Below are 18,662 nucleotides of genomic sequence, written 5' to 3'. Positions count from 1 at the left end.
CGGGTGGCGCTGGGCCGGAGGAGGGTGTGTCGTCGTGCATGCGGCTCCCGGGCTGTGCTGGGCAACTTACTTTATTCCGAGCCGACAAAGAAGAGGCGCGGCGGCCGCAGCAGGTCCCTGCGTGTGACAGTGACAGTGCTGGATAGCTCCCGCGCAGCGGACAGCACGGGTGTGAGAGCCCCTCTGAGATGGCTCCCATTCAGTTACTCAAGGGCACTGGGATGTGCGTGGGCGATGAAAGGGCCGGGGTGGGGGCAGCTGTGCAGTGGATGTGCCTGTGAGCAAGAGGCAGTCTGAGAACAGCCGAGTGGCAGACTGGGGGTTTAGGTGTGTGCCTGGGGGAGGGGGAGGGGGAGCACAAAGTATGTGACAGCCTATGGGACAGGCCACCAACACAGAATGGGGGTAGGAGTAGGGAGAAGGGCTGTCTGCAAGAGCAGGTCATATCAGGACATGGCTAACAGCCTCTCCACGTGGCTGACAGAGCGAGGGGGAGAGATGGCATGAGCATATATTAAGGTCTGATGGGTAAGTGGTGTTGGTGGAGAAGAGCAGGGGGGTGAGTGTGTGCGTGGATGTGGATGTGGATATGCGCTCCTGGATCAGATAGCCTGGAGTGACTCCATTTCCAACGGACACACAGGGGTGTGACGTGCTTATAGGCAGCCAGGTGCATGGGACACTGGCTAGGAAGCACTTCCCATACAGTTAACCCACCAAGGCCGGCGCGTTGTGTGATGTGTGTGAGTGGAGGAGAGACTAGTGAAGGGTCTCTTCCTGAGGGGAGGAGCAGCCTTTGCTTGCTGGTGGCAATGAGATGTGCCGTTACCATGGGCCATAGCGACAGAATCCCAAGAAAACCGCCTGGGAGGGGAGAGGGGCCAGCCATCCTGAGCATGTCTCCGGAAGGCCGGTTCCGCAGGGGCCAGTAGGGATGGGTAAGGACCTAAGTGGTGTGCACAGAAAAAATGTCCATAAGTGTTTCAGACACACTCACACACACACTTACCTCCATCCTTGCAAATCTTAAATCCTCTTTGAAGAAGGTGAGATTCAACAAATAAATTAAAATTGATTAGTTCACTAGTTCTTTTTGTGACAGCCACAGCAGAACTGGCCATGCCCAGCTGTAACTGCCTGGACCCTTACATGGCTAGCCGTGGATTACTGTGGGCAACTTTTCTCCCTTCTATTCTTTCCCCTTCTCCTCCCTCCCATACACATTCCTCATGACACACATATTATCTCCATGTATGGGTTACACGTGTGCGTCTAACAGCATGTCTCTTTCTTACACACCTTTGTGTAGAAACCCTACAAAACCCTGTAGCGTTGTTTTTCTGACACAGACACACATGAGTGTAAGTGTGTAGGTGGCAGGGTGACAGAGCTAGACAGTTTCTGCTATAGCTGACACTCACGGGTGTGAGGGCTGTGTAACAGATACTGCCGGGCAGCTCCAGGACTGGTGTCTGGCAAAGGCTTAGGGAGATCTGGACTACAGAGCTGCTGATTAAGAGGATGGAGCTGATGGTGAAAATCAGAAAAGGATGTCTGCATCAGGAGCAGATTGCAGGGGAGATAAGACATGGGATTACTAGGCCTTGTGTTTTTTGGGGGTTTTTTCCCCCACTCATTTGTCTGTTTTTCGGAGTGTGTTCAGGTCAGATTTTCATTATTTGAGGCTGATCCTCTCAGTGGTTCTCAACCTTCCTAATGCCGCGACCCTTTAATACAGTTCCTCATGTTGTGGTGGCCCCCAGCCATAAAATTATTTTCGTTGCTACTTCATAACTGTAATTTTGCTACTGTTATGAATCGTAATGTAAATATCTGATATGCAGGATGTATTTTCAGGGGTCGCGACCCACAGGTTGAGAACCGCTACGGCATGCCCCTTCTTCCTCTCTCCCTTCCTCTATTGGCAGTGATGAAGTAACAGAAAATTATAGGTTTTAGAGAAAAAAAATTACAAAGAGTGTAATCCTGAAATTTTAAATCAGGTGGGGCCTCAATTAAGGCCGATTAGTTAAGTGCAAAAGTAGTTATACATAGAATGGATAAGTCTCAGCTACTATTTTGATGGGCAAGTTTGAAAATAAGTAACCTCTCTTAATTACCTAAATAATTACTCATTGCCAAAGCTGTTGAAAACATCAAGGTCTATTAAAAAATAATTATAGGGAAAAATAACTTCAAGAACATGGAACTGTTTATTGGAGAAAGATTGAAAAACTAGGTTCCTTTTTTTACACACAGCTTTCAGTAAGGTTATCAAAATACCTGTTAATTCCTGCCAGGTTATTGGGAAAGGAAGACAAGGATGGGGAAGGGAGAAGAAGTAGAGAAAGATGGTGGCTTCTCTGCTTGACTGGTAAAGGAGTGGGGTTCAGAGAATGGAGGAATCACCTGTCATAGAAGTGGTAGGGAATAGACCCAGTGACTTCCTCAGAGCATAGTCCTCTGCACAGAGAGCTTCACTGACTAAAAGGATATTATCCCCAGAGGTGGGAAATCAACAGGACTGCTGGTCAGACTTTCCTCAGGAGGACAGACACAGTTTTCTCAAGATCCAAGCTGTGCTGGAGAGCCTGCCCAAGGCCTAGGGGCAGTGACTTCTCTGCCACCACACCACAGTTCAGCTCTGAGAGAGACAGTCCTTGGATTTTGAAGAGGCAAGGTGTGTTTGATCCTCCAGTTATTTTGTAAAAGGTAAAATTCCAAGAATTCTTGCCTGACTGGCGTGGCTCGGTGGTTGAGGGTCGACCTATGAACCAGGAGGTCAGGGCTCAATCCCCCGTGGTGGACATGTAGGAGGCAGCAGCTCAATTATTCTTTCTCATCATTGATGTTTCTATCTCTCTCTCCCTCTCCCTTCCTCTCTGAAATCAATTAAAAAATACATTTTTTAAATATATTTTATTGATTTTTTACAGAGAGGAAGGGAGAGAGATAGCCAGAAACATCGATGAGAGAGAAACATCGATCAGCTGCCTCCTGCACATCCCCTACTGGGGATGTGCCCGCAACCCAGGTACATGCCCTTGACCGGAATCGAACCTGGGACCTTTCAGTCCGCAGGCCGATGCTCTATCCACTGAGTCAAACCGGTTTCGGCTATAAAATATTTTTTAAAATTCCAAGAATTTTAAAAATCAGTTTGCACTTTTCTAAAAAAGCTGAAGTGCCCGGCCATGTTGCTCATTGGTTGAGCGTCGATCTATGAACCAGGTGGTCAGTTTGATTACCTGTCAGGGCACATGCCCGGGTTGCGGCCTCAATCCCCAGTAGGAGCATGTAGGAGGCAGTTGATCAATGATTCTCATCATTGATGTTTCTATCTCCCTCCCTCTCCTTTCCTCTCTGAAATCAGTAAATATGTTTAAAAATTTTTTTAATGAGAATGGCATCTCAGAATCCCCTCGCAGTCCCTGGGTCTTAGGACTGTCCCCCAAAGCCCAACCCCCCCTTCAGGTTCTTTGTTGTGGAGACATGTCTTAACCCCACAGCAGCCTGTCCTCTCTGGCCTCTCATAACCATCGGGCTTTTGTGTTTGTGCAGGGGTGTCCCTGGGCACGTATGCAGCCGGGTCTGATGAACCTGGCCCAGAGGGCCTCACCTCCACCTCCCTGCTGGACCTCCTGTTGCCCACTGGCCTGGAGCCGCTGGACTCAGAGGACCCCAGTGAGGCCGTGGGACTGGGAGCTGGCCTGGGAGCCCCTGGGTCAGGCTTCCCCAGCGAAGAGAGTGAAGAGTCCCGCATTCTGCAGCCACCACAGTACTTCTGGGAAGAGGAGGAGGAGCTGAATGACTCTAGTCTGGACCTGGGACCCACTGCAGGTAGCTCTTCTTAACAGTGTGTGCTGATTGCAGCTGGGTAGGAGCCACTCTTGGCAAAATGCCAAAGGACCATTTTCTTGCTCAAATCATATCCCTTCTTTCTCTCCACCAGCTCTCTCTGTGCATCAGAGCCAAGTCTCTGGGATTCTGAACGTCTTATAGGCTCAGGAGGCCCTTTTCTCTTTAATATTCGCTGCTATTTAGTGAGCCTGTATTCTGTGCTCATAATATTATCCCCCATTTACACGTGAGAAAACTGAAGCTTAGAAAAGTTAAAAGCATGCTTAAGGTCATGCAGCTCTTCAGATTGTCAAGTCATGACTCAAGCTGAGGTCTTCCCAAGGTCTGGGAATGTTTGTTTTTCTGTACTGTGCTGTATAGTCTCTGTTGAAGGTTCCCAGAAGTCCACACATGCCATGTCCTGCCTTAAGTCTCTCTGGCCCCATCAAGGTGTTCTAATTGTCTTGCCCTCAGTCATGGACCAGAGCTGGTTTCTGGACTTACAGAGCATGACCAATAGAAATGTGGGACCTGGGCTCAGCATGAATGCATGTTCCATGGCTGATTACAGATGCAACAGAGCTTCCATGCTTCTAGCTACAGCAGCTGTGCACGTGTCCTTGGCCAGCAGGAGCCCATTTTAAATGCCAGACTGTCAAATCTGTGTGTGTGTGCATGAGTGCATGCACATGGGGGTTACAGAATTTAGCTCTAATTACAAAAACAATATATGAAAATTGTAGAAAATATGAAAATACAGAAACAGTACAAATATAAAATCTTGATATGATCTCACAACTAAAAGATAATTACTATTAATAGTTTGGAGTGCATCCTTCTAGTCACTTTTATGTACAAAAATGGAATCATAGTGGACATGATGTCTTTACTTAAAATATTTCAGAAATGAATTTCTGCATCATTAATATTCTTTTATAACCTGCTTCTTAATAACTACATAGTATTTCATCATGTGGCTCATCATATGTATGAAACCAGTTCTCTATTGTTGAATATTTAGGTTATTTTTAGTTTTTATGCTGCTATAAATAGCCTCATATGTTTTTGTACTTTTCTGATTCTTTGCTTAGATAAATTTCTAAAACAAAATTTCTGGGTCTAAAGGTGTGTCAGTCAGCATCCCAATCATAAACTTAAGACAGAATCAAACTAAGATAATCCAAGGAGGGTTTATTTATAGAGCAGTGAATTTACAAAGGTATAGGTAGGGAACAGGTGACCACAGAGGAATCCAAGGCTACAGAGCCATCAGTGCCCTATACCCAAAAGCAGGGAATGATGAAATGAACCTTCAAGAGACAGACAGTGGTAGGGGAGGTGGCCAGACAGGGAAGGTACCAGGAGAATAAGTACTCAACTTCCCTCCTCCTGTCTCCTGCCCATAATTCTCCTTTCTCCTCTGCCCAAGAGTCAGGTCAGGAAACAAAGCATGGCCTGTTGATGTAATCCACTGGGTCAGTCTTCCTGGGTGAAGGCAGGGTAGAAAGGGTGGAGACTGGATCTGTCTGACACAAAGGATATGAATCTTTCCACGGCTTTTGTTAAATATTTCCAAATCACCTTCTAGAAAGATGGTTCAAATTTGCATACCCACCAGACATAATGAATGCCAGTTTTTTGAATCCTTCCCTCTACTGAATTTTGTCATTTAGAAATCTTTGTCAGTTTGACAGGCAAAATTATAATGGCCTTTGATTACTAGTAAATTCTAACTTATATGTGTATATATTAACACACACACATATTATAGGTATGCATATTCTATGTATTCTCTATATATGATATATACATATTCTGTCCATTTATAGTTCTCCTATTTAATTTGAAGCATAGTGTAATTAAGAGAACAGGTGTTAGAGTTAGGCAGATTCCACAGTTCCAGCACTGCCATTGAACAGCTATATGATTTTTGGGAGGTAACAACCTAAGTCTGTTTTATCATCTGGAAATGGGGATAATACGCATATCATAGGGTTGTAAGATTTAAATGCAATAATACATTTAAAGTGCTTACTACAGTGCTTGGCATATTATAAGTCTTCTGTAAATATGAACTATTATTATTATTACTTTTTCATTTTTTTCTACTGGGGCTTTGTTTATCACTGTACACATCTATATATATAAAAGCCTAAGCAACTGAATGACTGGTCGACCGGTTGCCATGATGCGCACTGACCACCAGGGGGCAGACACTCAATGCAGGAATTGCCCCTTGGTGGTCAGTGCACTCCCACAGCCAACCTCCTGTGGCTGGCCAGACTCCCAACCCCCCATTGGCCCTGATTGCCAGCCAGGCTGAGGGACCCCACCCATGCACGAGTTTGTGCACCAGCCTCTAGTTTTCATACAGAAAGGATACTAATCATTTCTCTGACATATATAGAAAACATTTTTCTGGTTTGTCAATTACCTTTACTATAGTAATTTTTTATATATCTACATTTAATTTTTATAAGCTTCAAATAATCTTTCTTTTCTCATTTAATTTTTTTAAAATATATTTTATTGATTTTTTACAGAGAGGAAGGGAGAGGGACAGAGAGTCAGAAACATCGATTCAGCTGCCTCCTGCACGCCCCCCACTGGGGACGTGCCCGCAACCCAGGCACATGCCCTGGCCCGGAATCGAACCCAGGACTCTTCAGTCCACAGGCCGATGCTCTATCTGTTGAGCCAAACCAGCCAGGGCTCATTTAATTTTTAAAAACATGTTTTCATTGATTTTGAGAGGGAGAGAGATAAAAATATCAATCAGCTGCCTCCTGCACACTCCTCACCAGGCATCAAGATTGCAACCCAGACATGTGTCAGGACTGGAATCGAACCAGTGATCTCTTGATGCACAGGTCAACACTCAACCACTGAGTCACACCTGCCAGGCAATAGTCTTTCTTTTGAAATGTTTTTATGTGTTTTTCTTTGCTTTATGTTTAGAAAAGCATTTCCCTCCCTGAAATATATGCACCTTTATTTCTTATATATTTTGGGGGCCTGATTTTTTAATATTCTAACTGTAATTTATTTTTGCATGTGGCATGAGATAGGGATCTCATTCATTTTTCCCATGTATATAACCTATTGCTGCAGCAATATTCATTGATAAGTCTATCCTCTCATCACTGAAAAGAAATTTCACTTTTACCTGGTACCAGACAATTATATGTACTTGGTCTTTCTTTGGGCTTTTTCTTTTGTTCAAACTATTGTGATACCAGTCTAAGACAAGCAGTCATTCAGAGAGGCTGGTTGAGAAAGCAGTAGTTATGCACTTAGGCCTTCCTCAGGATCACAGCATAAGGTCCTGATTTTGATGAACTCTGATTTGCTTCACACCCCTCCTTGCTTTGTTCCCCCCTTCCATCTCTCTCTCTCTCTCTCTCTCTCTCCTCCCCCCCCCATTCGCTTCTCTAGGTGTCATTATAATAAAAATGCCTGTCATTCATTGAACACAAGCCACGTAATGGACACTTTGCATACATTCTGCTCATGCCAGGTCCACAACGTACCAGCTCCACAACACAGGTCTGTTTTCTTTTTAAAAAAATATTTTTTATTGACTTCTTACAGAGAGGAAGGGAGAGGGATAGAGAGTTAGAAACATCGATGAGAGAGAAATATCAATCAGCTGCCTCCTGCACACCCCCTACTGGGGATGTGCCTGCAACCAAGGTACATGCCCTTGACCTGAATCGAACCTGGGACCCTTGAGTCCGCAGGCCGACGCTCCATCCACTGAGCCAAACAGGTCAGGGCATAGGTCTGTTTTCTTATCTCTGCTGTACATACCTGAAGAACTGTGAGGTAGGGACACAAGTGCCCTCCAAGGGCAATGGGCAAGAGGTATAGAACAGGTGGAGGAGGAGAGGCGATTTGTCCAGGCTCCCTCATTGCTCATCTTTTGATTGGTCTGCTTGCCCACAGTGAGAGCTTTGCCCAAGGGCACATACTTGTGTACAGCAGAGGTGAGTCTAGAATCAGTTTTTCCTGAGCAGTGGTACCTGTGGACCTGGGTTCCTGCCACAGGAGCACATTGATGGGATGTGTTAGTTAGGAAACCAGTACATTTTTTTTTTCAGTACATTTTTTTAATTGGAAAAAATATATATAGAATGCTCCACAAATTTGTGTGTCATCTTTGCACAGGGACCATGCTAATCATCTCTGTATCTTTCCAATTTTAGTATATGTGCTGCCAAGGTGAGCCTGTACCAGTACGTGTTATTGTTACCTGTATTATTGTACATCTCATTCTAGTTTGTTATGCCTAGAACTAGACTGGTACCTTCCTTCCCCTTCTGTAGCAGTGATCCTGGGGGGTGGGGCAGGGGTCCAATGGCAAAAACAGCTGGTGGAGTTTTTGCTTGACTGATGACGAGTAGGTTCCTTTTCTAATCTTGGCTTCAGTCTCTTTATCTGTGAGACCATGCGAATGATAGATTGAAATCTTTTGTAGATTTAAAATATTATGATTCTCTGACATTTCAATTGAAAAAAGCAGTCTCAACAAAGTAGGGAAAAAGATATGTAATGTAAATTTGCCACTTTACCATCAAGCCAACATAAAGCCAGATCAATTAACTCATGCAGAATGATTAATGATTAAGGATATTTTGCCTGGCCAGTGTCACTCAGTGGTTGAGCATCAACCCATGAACCAGGAGGTCTCAGTTCGATCTACCATGAGGACACATGCCCTGATTTCTGGCTCGATCACCAGTAGTGGGTGTGCTAGCTCAGCCTCGGCCTGTGGACTCCCGGGTTTGATTCTGGTCACGTGCCTGGGGTTGGGGCTCGATCTCCAGTGTGGGGCGTGCAAGAGGCAGCCAATCAATGATTCCCTATCATCATTGATGTCTCTATCTCTCTCTTCCTCTTCCTTCCTCTCTAAAATAAATAAAAATATATATTAAAAAAAACGAATATCCCCAGGTTACTTATTTATCTCAAGACTTAGGTGTCCCTAATGTCACCCTCCACTTCTTTCATTTTCTAAACTCCTTAATAAAATTCTCTGCAAGCAGTTTTAATTTCCCCAGTGAACAAGCTGATTGGTGTTCTACAAGAAAAGAGATAACTCTGTGGGCTTGGCAAGTTTTAGAAAGCCTACTCAAACAGGCACACAGGTGTTTCCTGGCTCAGTAACTGCAGGTGGGGTCCTGGGGTTGAACCTGAGTCAGAGCCTGCCTTGTTCCACCGTGCTTCCCCTTAAGGCTTCATTCTTAGGCAGGCTGTTCCTGTGTGGTGGCTTCAAGAGCCCCTAGTACCTGCAATTTCATTCTTCTTTTATGTAACAGCCCCAGCAGAAGCAGAATTTGCCTTTCCACCACTTTTGGAAAAATAACAGAGGGGAAGCTCATTAGTTTGGTTGGAGTCATGAGCCCATCTCCCACCAGTCCTAAGGCCATGGGGACAGAGGTCTCTCACTGGCTCATAGTGGGTCTTGGGGCCCTCTACTTCTGGACTAAGAAGAGGGGAGAATTGGAGTGCCATTAACCAAAAGAGGGGGGTGAAACGATGGTTGGGCATAAACCACATTGCATTTGAGGAAAGAACATTCATAAAGTATTTATATTTTATAAAGTATTTTCACATATGTTTTTTTACCTCATTGCAACCAGATGAAATTTGTAAAAGCAGGCATGGTTAATATCGCTGTTTTATAGATAAGGAAACTGGCTTAGAGAGGTGTAAAAGTAGCACTAAATTACACAGGTAATAAGTGGCAGAGCTGAACCTCAAATCTGAGATTTCTACTTCAAGATCTGCTATTCCTTCTCTATATGAAATCATTCATGAGGCTACTTTAATTACTGTTGCCTGTAATGAATTTTATAGAAAGCAGATCATCAAAGCAGGACCTAGATGGGACCTAGACATTCATTCTATACAGTGAATCCTTGTTGAGATTATGTTTGCTATAGAATGATTTACCTTCTGAGTCACTTCCCATACATCAAGCATGTTTACTAAGAGGAGGACCAGTTGGCAGAAGCACTTCACCTAGGCAGCAAAAACATAAATAAATAAAAATAAATCTGTATTTTTGTTTTATGCTAGTAATGAGTATCATTATATGAAAATTAGAAAAGGCAAACAACTTAAAAGGAGAAAATAAAAGCCACCTATAATCCCATCACTCAGAATTAACAAATGTAAACATGTATAGCTTTCTGAACTTTTCCCATATGGGAAATACATAAAATATATTTTTACAAAAAATTGTTATTATAGTGTACAGATCTTGCTGTTTCAGTTACCAACATCTTTCAAGCCAGCGAACACAGCTTTCCAACCTCATCTGTAAGGCTGATCTCAAGAGTGATGGGCTTCCATTTCTCAGTCTACCCGCTGCTGTGTGAGACTGGTTGGTTCCAGTCTTTGTTGTGTGAACTGTGCCATGATGGAAATTCTTTTTTTTTTATGGGAAGTCTTAAAACCAAATTGTTATGAACATCCTTAATTGTTTCCTTAGGACCGTGGTTGGCAAGCTGTGGCTCGCGAACCACATGAGGCTCTTAGGCCCCTTGAGTGTGGCTCTTCCACAAAATACTACGTGTGGGCGCACATGTACAGTGCAATCGAAACTTCGTGGCCCATGCGCAGAAGTCATTATTTTGTGGAAGAGCCACACTCAAGGGGCCAAAGAGCAGCATGTAGCTCGTGAGCCGCAGTTTGCTGAGCCGCAGTTTGCTGACCACTGCCTTAGGGTGCACTTCTAGAAGTGAAATTGTGGGTTCAGAATGTGTGTTTTTAAAACTTTTCATTCATATTGCCACTCCCCTCCAAAAATGTAGACTGATTTCTGTTCAAGTCAGCACTGATTCAATAATGGCATGTGTGTGTGTGTGTGTGTGTGTGTGTTGGTAGGCCAAAAAAATTTATCATCTTGCTTAGTTTACGCTTCTTTCATGACTACTGCGGTTGAGGTAGTTTTTAATTATACTGAAAGCGTCTTCCTTTGTATCTTTGTTTTATACAAATCTATTTTGAGTTTTGTGAGTATTTTTATATTAGCGTTCGGTTAACTGGCTTGAGTGTTGCACTCAGGGGACAATTTTCAGTGATTCAACATTAATCTAAAGGGATATTTAAAGTGATTTTCAAGGCCACTGGCCCTGATGCCTGTTTTAATTCCATGTCTTAAACAGAGGAATCAGTTCATTAATATTTAAGCAGATACAAAAGGTCATCCATGAAATATGGCTTTCTTGGATGGAAGAAATAAAGTCCAGTGTGTCCTTGATAAACTGGGGAACAAGACCTCGAAACTGTGATGAGCCCTGGCCAGTGTGGCTTCGTTGGTTGGGAGTTTTCCTGTGGACAGAGAGGTTGTAGGTTCCATTCCTGGTCAGAGCACTTGTCTGGGTTTTAGGTTTGATCCCAGTGGAGGTGCATACAGTGCATTCGTGTGTCCGGGAGGCAACCGATGGATGGGTGTTTCTCCCTCCCTCGCTCTCTAAAATAAATGAAAGCATGTCCTGGATTAAAAAACCAAACAAAAAAAACCAAAATATAAACAAACAAAAACCAAAAAAATCCCCCAAACAAACAAACAAAAAACCTGATGAAATAAATATAAGAGAGAGAAAATGCAACATGATCGATTTAGAGAACAAAAGCCAGTACCATAGTGAGATTCAAAGGGAAAAAGAAAAGAATCCAAGTTGTCAAGAGACCTGGAGCTTCATCATAGTGACCCCTATAGGCCTCTGAGCCACCGATCACATCGCTGGGGAGAATGCGGCTTAAGTGCTGTGATGAATGATGTTACTCTGTCAAGAACCTTATTTTACATTGTGCATCAGTTAGCCTCTAGTTCAGCGGTTCTCAGCCTGCGGGTCGCGACCCCTTTGGCGGTCAGACGACCCTTTCACAGGGGTCGCCTAAGACCATCCTGCATATCTGATATTTACATTACGATTCATAACGGTAGCAACATTACAGTTATGAAGTGACAACGAAAATAATTTTATGGTTGGGTCATAACATGAGGAACTGTATTTAAAGGGCCAGAAGGTTGAGAACCACTGCTGTAGTTAGTGGATCTTGTTTAGTTTCAACAATTCATTCAGCATATATTAGTTTTGTAACTACTCTGTTGATTTTGTATAACGACTGTTAAAACTGTGGCGAATCCAGAGTTTTCACAAGAGAAGAAAAATATTAATAGGAAGCGTTGCAGATAAAGAGTAATTATTGATGGTTGTTTAGCCCCAGGGAAAGAAGGCTAAATTAGGGCCACTAGGACATATGTATGTGTGTGTTTCTCCTGAGGGAGATACTTCCCAGGTGATCCTCACTTAGTAGATAAAACAGAAATGGGCTTAAGGTTTAAGGAAATTAGGGTGAGAGAAAAAAAAGCCAACAACAGCAGTTCCTCTCTAAGGAGGCCAAGATGTGTTCTTGAAGAGGATTGTGAACCCACCTTTTCTAGACTTCCTAGGCACCTGCCAGAGGGCTGAGGCAGTCAGATAGCCTCCTAGATCCCTCCTAATGTTAGGCCCCAAGAACCCTCGTAGTCCCATTATAATAACAGGTTGACCACAGATAATATCTACTGGGAGCTGGATTGTGTGGAAAGCTTAGAGGAATGCAAGACATATAGTGAGACTTTTAGAGATTGCCTTGGGGAGAAAAAAGTACCTTCCATGGGACAGGTGTTTTTGCATTCATTATGTCATTTCATCTTAGCCTCCTGTCGCAGAGGCTGGGTGTGCAGCGCCTAGAGGCCAGTCACCCAGAATTCCAATCCCTGCCTGCAGATCTCTGAAGCTTGACCTTGGCTCTCACATTTCACCCAATCTGGTGATTCAAGCACAGCTTTAAAGAGATTGGCTGTGACCAGAGGGGCAGATGAACTGGGAGAGGTAATGTTACTGCTGTCAATTTGCTCTTCTCAGCATCTGAAGACAAGTCTTAGGGCTGGTCTGACCAGGAGGTAGGAGGTGTCTTGAATGACTGGCTTTGACTACATATGAGCCTGAGTTTTACAGCTTTACAATGTGCCAAATTTAGCTTCAAAGCTTAGAGAAAGTATCCTCTACTCTCCAAGCTCTTGTTTCCTCATCTGTAAGAGGAGGGCAATGGGCCCTTGGATCTTGCAGGGTCCCTATCTGATACCCTGTATCTGGGATGGGGAGCCTGATTTTCCCCAGGACTTACAGAAGATGTAGTTTCCAATGATGGCCACCAGAAGGACTTCAGCTTCACAGCGCTGGCGTGTCACCGAAGGAAGGAAGTTCACAGCCCATCACTGCACGAGGAGACTAGAGGACTTGGAGTGGCCCACCTTACCTGGAGAGGAGACCCATTCCCCCCTCCCTCCTCCTTACCCCTGTTGCTGCCCTCCTCTCCTCTCCCTTTCTTTTCTCGCCGTATCTCTGGCTCTCTCCTTTTCCTCATCCACCTCACTTCTTTTTTTCTCTTCTTCAATTGCCAATTTACTGCTTTATTCCCCTCCAAAATGACAGCTAAGGCTTCTGCTCCTTACTCAGTGTTGCAAGTCCCTGGAAGCCTGGTCTCCCTGCCTTGGACAACTGAGTGGGACAAGCATTCTTCCCTGCCCACCAGGCTTGTTCTCTGTCATGGCAACTGTGTTCCTTTCTCCTGGAGTGTTCTGAGCTCTTAGTCCAAGATGACCTGCTCTCTTCTCTTCTGGTGGTTCCAGCACATTCACTAACCAGTTAAAATGATATATATCTCTATCTCTATCTCTGTCTCTGTCTCTGTCTCTATCTCTCCCTTCCTCCTTCCTTCCCTTCCTCTCTCTCCCCTCTCCCTCTTCTAAAATTTTCAAATTTACAGAAAACTTACAAGAATAATTCCTATATACCTTTCACTTAGGTTCCCCTATTGTTAACATTGCTTTATTCTGTATATGTATATGTAGACATATAGACATAGAATTTTTCTAAACAATTTGACAGTAAGTTGCAGATATGTTATTCCTTTACCCATAAATACTTCAGTGTATATATTTTTTCAATACTTACCTGAAGACACGTTCTTCGATTTTTAGAGAGAGAAATATTGATGTGAGAGAGAAACATCGATCAGTGTCCTTCCATATGTGTCCCACTGGGAATAACCTTCAACCTAGGTTTGTGCCCTGACTGGATTTTCCCCAGGACTTACAGAAGATGTAGAGGCCCTTGGCCTCTCGCTAGCTCTCCTTGCATCTTTTTCATCTCCTAGTCAAGGCCTGGGTTATAGAATAAGAGCCCAGTTTAGGAACAGTGGTCATAATCTGTGGGTCTCATCCGTTCCTGTGACCAGAGGGTCCTTACACCTCATACAGGGAACCTTTTCTAATGGGGTGTTCTTGGTGAAATCCCCAGATGAGGAAAAACAAACAAATTATAAAAACAATAGAGACGATATCCATCAAACTGTTAGTAAGGGCTATATCTCTGAGGGGTGTAATCATATAAACTTTCTACTTTATACATTTCTATATTCATGGAATTTGTGTGTCAGATTTATGTCATTTTTATTATCATGAAGGAAATGAGGGCCAGCCTGGCCTCTGTTTCCCCTGCAGTCTGCCCCTCCCCTTACCCAGGTATATTTCCCAGTCTTTTCTGATATAACCAATAGTGCGACCTCCCACTGTCCTCCCGAGGGTCTCATGGTTCTTTTATATCATCTGCTCAGCAAATACTGAACAAATCAATGAATAATAAAACCAGTGAATGAATTTTCCATCTCTGTCCTTAGATTATGGTTTCCCAGACTTGACTGAGAAGGCAGGTCCTATAGAAGACAGCAGCCAGGGCCAAGAGGCGTCGAGCCTCCCCCCTCCCTTGCCTAAGATGAACCTGGTAGAGCCACCTTGGCATATGGCTCCTGGAGAGGAGGAAGAGGAAGAGGACGAGGAGAAAGAGGAGGAGAAGGAGGATATAGAGAAAGAAGAAGAGGAGGAGGAGAAGGAAGAACTGCCTGTGAACAGAGCCCAAGAAGAAGCCCAAACTCAGGTCCACGACTTTTCTCCCACCAGCAGCAGCCAGACTCCTCTGGCCCCCAAACACAAGCATGAAGATTCTGGGGACCAGGCCTCCTCAGGTGTGGAGGTAGGGAGCAGCATTGAGCCAAGCCTGTCACCACCCTCAGTCACCCCAAGTACAGTGACCCTAGGGGGTCAGGACTTCACCAGCCAGGAGGCAGGGGACACAACGCTGCCAGCTGCAGGGCGTGAGGTAGATTTTGAGGCTCCGCAGGAGGCAACTGAGGAGGCTACCATGGGAATAACTGTGTTGGCTGGCAAGCAAGGGGAGGTGCTGTCCTTGGCCTCATTCCCTCAAGCAGAAGCCCCAAGTGGGGTGGAGACCCCAGATGAAGACCCCCTTTACCCTGGAGCCTCAGCCACTGTCCCCCTGGCCTCCCAAGACATGGAACTGACACCGTCCTCTGCTACCTTGGGACAAGAAGACCTCAGCCAGCAGCCCCAGGAAAGGCAGGCTGCTGAAGCTCAATCCAGAATCCCCTGGGATTCTACGCAGGTAACGTGGAGGTACAGGCAGGCCACTGGCTACTCTGGGGCTGCACTGCGGTGGGAGGTCTGCCAGGCTGAGCATGGAGGGCCTTGACACCAGGCAGAGTCTCAGCAGAACTGCTGGGGGTGCACACCTCATGGTTCAACAGTGGGTATCCGCACCACACTTAAGTGCAAAGTGGAAGCTTTGGAAGAGTCTGCTGCCTTGGCCTGGTTTTTACTTGTTCAGGTGCTACTGCTGCTACTCTTGGCTTCCACACTGCTTATGACAGTGGAGAGAGCTTGTGCTTGACCTGCATTCTCTCCAGCCATTTCCATACCCACCATCACATGCACAGTCACCCTCTGCTCCTCCCCTCATCATCCCTGCCCTGCGTGCACACCCTCCAACACCAGAAGGAAAGGAAAGGGGTCCTGAGTTTTTAGCCTATGCATCTGGCCTACAGAGCATTAAAAACAAAGTTTGTTCCTAGCTGGGGCAAGCTCTCTGTAGTCTGGCCCCTTGGGCACAGATTCCTCTTCCTTTGTGTCACTCCTGGCTTCCTCCTCTCACTTGCTCCCTGAAGCAAATATGGGTTTGTGAACTTGGGTTGGATCCTGGGCATGTCACCTTGCAGAGGCTGTCAGCTCCCACCTGGCTATCACAGACCTTTACCTGGCCTTCATCTCCCAGCTTCTCAGAGTTTTTACCCAGGCTTTCTCTGGATGCCTTTCCTTATACCTTTCTAACTGTTACACTTCTTTCTGTTTCATTGTACAGGTGGTCTGCAAAGACTGGAGCAATCTGGCTGGGAAAAATTACATCATTCTGAACATGACAGAGAACATAGACTGTGTGAGTGCTAAGCTAGGCTGAGGACCGCAGGCTGAGATTGGAGGCAGGCGGGCAGAGCGGAGGCAGTGGGCAGGCACTGGGGAATGGGCAGTGGATGGGGTAGAAGGCTTAGCTCTTAAGTCAGAGGCGGGCTAGCTTCACCCAGGGGATGAACCAACATCCAAGAAAACAGTGCTTTCATGTTTTCAGATTTCTAAGGGCTCTTTTGTTCTTGCCCCCTCCGATTTTAATTTAAAGGAATAGTTTTGCTCATGCATGCAATATCTTATTTCTCTGAGGATATGGAATCATTTTTTAAAATCTTTTCTTCCTGTATAAGTTGCTTTCCTGATTTCTCTGTTTCAGTCTCAGTTTTCCACATGCATACTCTCTTCAAATGTCTGGCGGTGTTTGCCACCAGGAAGCTGGCTGGAAGCTTTGGGCGTGGTGATGGAGTTTCTTAACTATGGCTTCTCAGGAGGGTGGTCTGACCGGGTCATTTCTTTTGAAAATTTCTAATCTCAACATCATTAGATCCTTCCTCCTAGGTGATTAGATCCTTTGAAAAGGGGACTTCTTTTCTACTGGGAGTATAAGGGGCTGGTTGCCAGTGTTCTGGGAACCAGAGTGGGGAGAAGGCTGGGCGTCTTAGTATTAGAAACATATGTGCATGCATATATTTTACTCGCTTGTTTACAGTGTGAGCCCCCTTTCATAGTTGTGCCTGGTGTCTCCTGAGCCCTCTCTCCTTGGCTTGTAGATGACTGTCTTCTCCCAGTGTCCTCACATGGTGCCCCCCCGTTCATATCTGTGTCCTCATCTTCTCTCTTGTAAGAACACCAGTCATTGGATTAAGGCCCTCCCTAATGACCTCATTTTAACTTAGTTACCTCTTTAAAGGACCTGTCTCCAAATATAGCCACATTAGGACATACTGGAAGTTAGGACTTCAACATATGAATTTGAGGGTGACACCGCTAGTCCTTAGCAATACTCTTGCATTTTTTCCCCTTTAACAATATAATCTGGAAACCACTTTATGTCCATTAGAGAGATCATTCTTTTTAAAAAATATTTATTTTTTTAAATTATATTTTTATTGATTTCAGAGAGGAAGGGAGAGGGAGAGAGAGATAGAAATATCAATGATGAGAATCATTGATCGGTTCCCTTCTGCACGCCCCCTACTGGGGATTGAGCCCACAACCTGGGCATGTGCCCTTCACTGGAATTGAACTCGGGACCTTTCTGTCCACAGGCCGAGGCTCTATCCACTGAGCCAAACCAGCTAGGGCAAAGTCTTGATTATTGAGAGTATTACAGATGTTTCCTCCTTTTTTTCCCCTTGCCCCCTACTTCCTGGTTCCTGCCCCACTATCTGTGTCCATGGGCAATGCATATATGCATATAAATTCTTTGATTAAACTCTTCCAGCTTCTCCTTCTCCCTTCCCTCTGAGATTCGCCAGTCTGTTCTATGATTTCAAGTCTCTAGTCCTTTTTATTGTGTTCATTAGATTCCACATATAAGTGAGATCATGTGATATTTGTATTTCTCTGTCTGGTTTATTTCACTTAGCAAAATCATCTCTAGGTTTCTCCATGCTGTCTCAAAGAGTAGTAGATTCTTCTTTTTTACAGGCTGCATAGTATTTTATTGTGTACATGTACCACATCTTTTTTTATCCATTCATCTAATGATAGGCACTTGGGCTGTTTCCAGTTCTTATCTATTGTAAATAGCATTGCTATGAACATAGGGGTGCATATGTTCTTCCTGATTTGTGTTTTGGGATTCTTAGGAATATATCCTAAGTGGGATCACTGGGTCAAATGGCAATTCCATTTTTAATTTTTTGAGGAGACTCCACACTTGTTTTCCATAGTGGCTGCTCCAGTCTGCATTTCCACCAACAGTGGACTAGGGTTGCTTTTTCTCCACATCCTCACCAGCACTTATTGTTTATAGAGACCATTCTTAATCATTTTTTACAACTGAATAATAACTCCATTATGTTTGTATACCACAGTTTATTGATCAAATTTCCTTGGTATGGGCAATATTCTGCAATTACTTCCAATGTTGCAGTGAATAATGTGTGTGTATGTGTGTGTGTTTTTTGCGTGGTTGGAATGTATATTCAGAGTAAATTCTTAGAAATGAGATTCCATATGCAGTTTGTTAGATATTGCCAAATTCCCATTTCTCTCTCATTCTTCTTAGAGGTTTAGGGCCTTATTTTCCCATCTACCTTGTCTTTTATTATTTTTTTAATAATTTTTTTTTTAAATTTCAGAGAAGAAGGGAGAGGGAGAGAGAGATAGAAACATCAATGATGAAGAGAATTGGTGTGGTTCAGTGGTTGAGCATCGACTTATGAACCAGGAGACCATGGTTCAATTCCCAGTCAAGGCATATGCTTGGGTTTTGGTCTTGATCCCCAGTGGGGCCTCAAGAGGCAGCCAACCAATGATTCTCCCCATTGATGTTTCT

General features: G+C 44.4%; 1 protein-coding gene and 1 long non-coding RNA gene across 2 annotated transcripts in view; one reads left to right on the top strand and one right to left on the bottom strand.

Moving 5' to 3' along the window:
- Nucleotides 1–934: 934 nt before the first annotated feature.
- The window catches only part of PODXL2 (podocalyxin like 2), a 26,101-nt gene continuing 8,373 nt past the window's right edge, over nt 935–18,662 (top strand). The window contains exons 1-4 of the mRNA XM_015563602.1: nt 935–938; nt 3,562–3,840; nt 14,581–15,362; nt 16,116–16,190. Coding sequence (XP_015419088.1) covers nt 935–938; nt 3,562–3,840; nt 14,581–15,362; nt 16,116–16,190 — 1,140 coding nt within the window. The remainder of the gene's footprint in view (nt 939–3,561; nt 3,841–14,580; nt 15,363–16,115; nt 16,191–18,662) is intronic.
- On the bottom strand, nt 8,962–13,156 carry LOC107183000. The gene is made up of 3 exons (XR_001513778.1): nt 13,027–13,156; nt 9,796–9,864; nt 8,962–9,190 (listed from the first exon to the last, which is right to left on the bottom strand). It is a non-coding gene; the product is annotated as an uncharacterized LOC107183000 (long non-coding RNA).

Source organism: Myotis davidii, unplaced genomic scaffold (genome assembly GCF_000327345.1).
Source record: "Myotis davidii unplaced genomic scaffold, ASM32734v1 scaffold78, whole genome shotgun sequence".
NCBI classification, from domain to species: Eukaryota; Metazoa; Chordata; class Mammalia; order Chiroptera; family Vespertilionidae; genus Myotis; species Myotis davidii.
The sequence above is the reverse complement of the archived record's forward strand: the minus strand, read 5'-3'. Positions and strand labels throughout refer to the sequence as shown.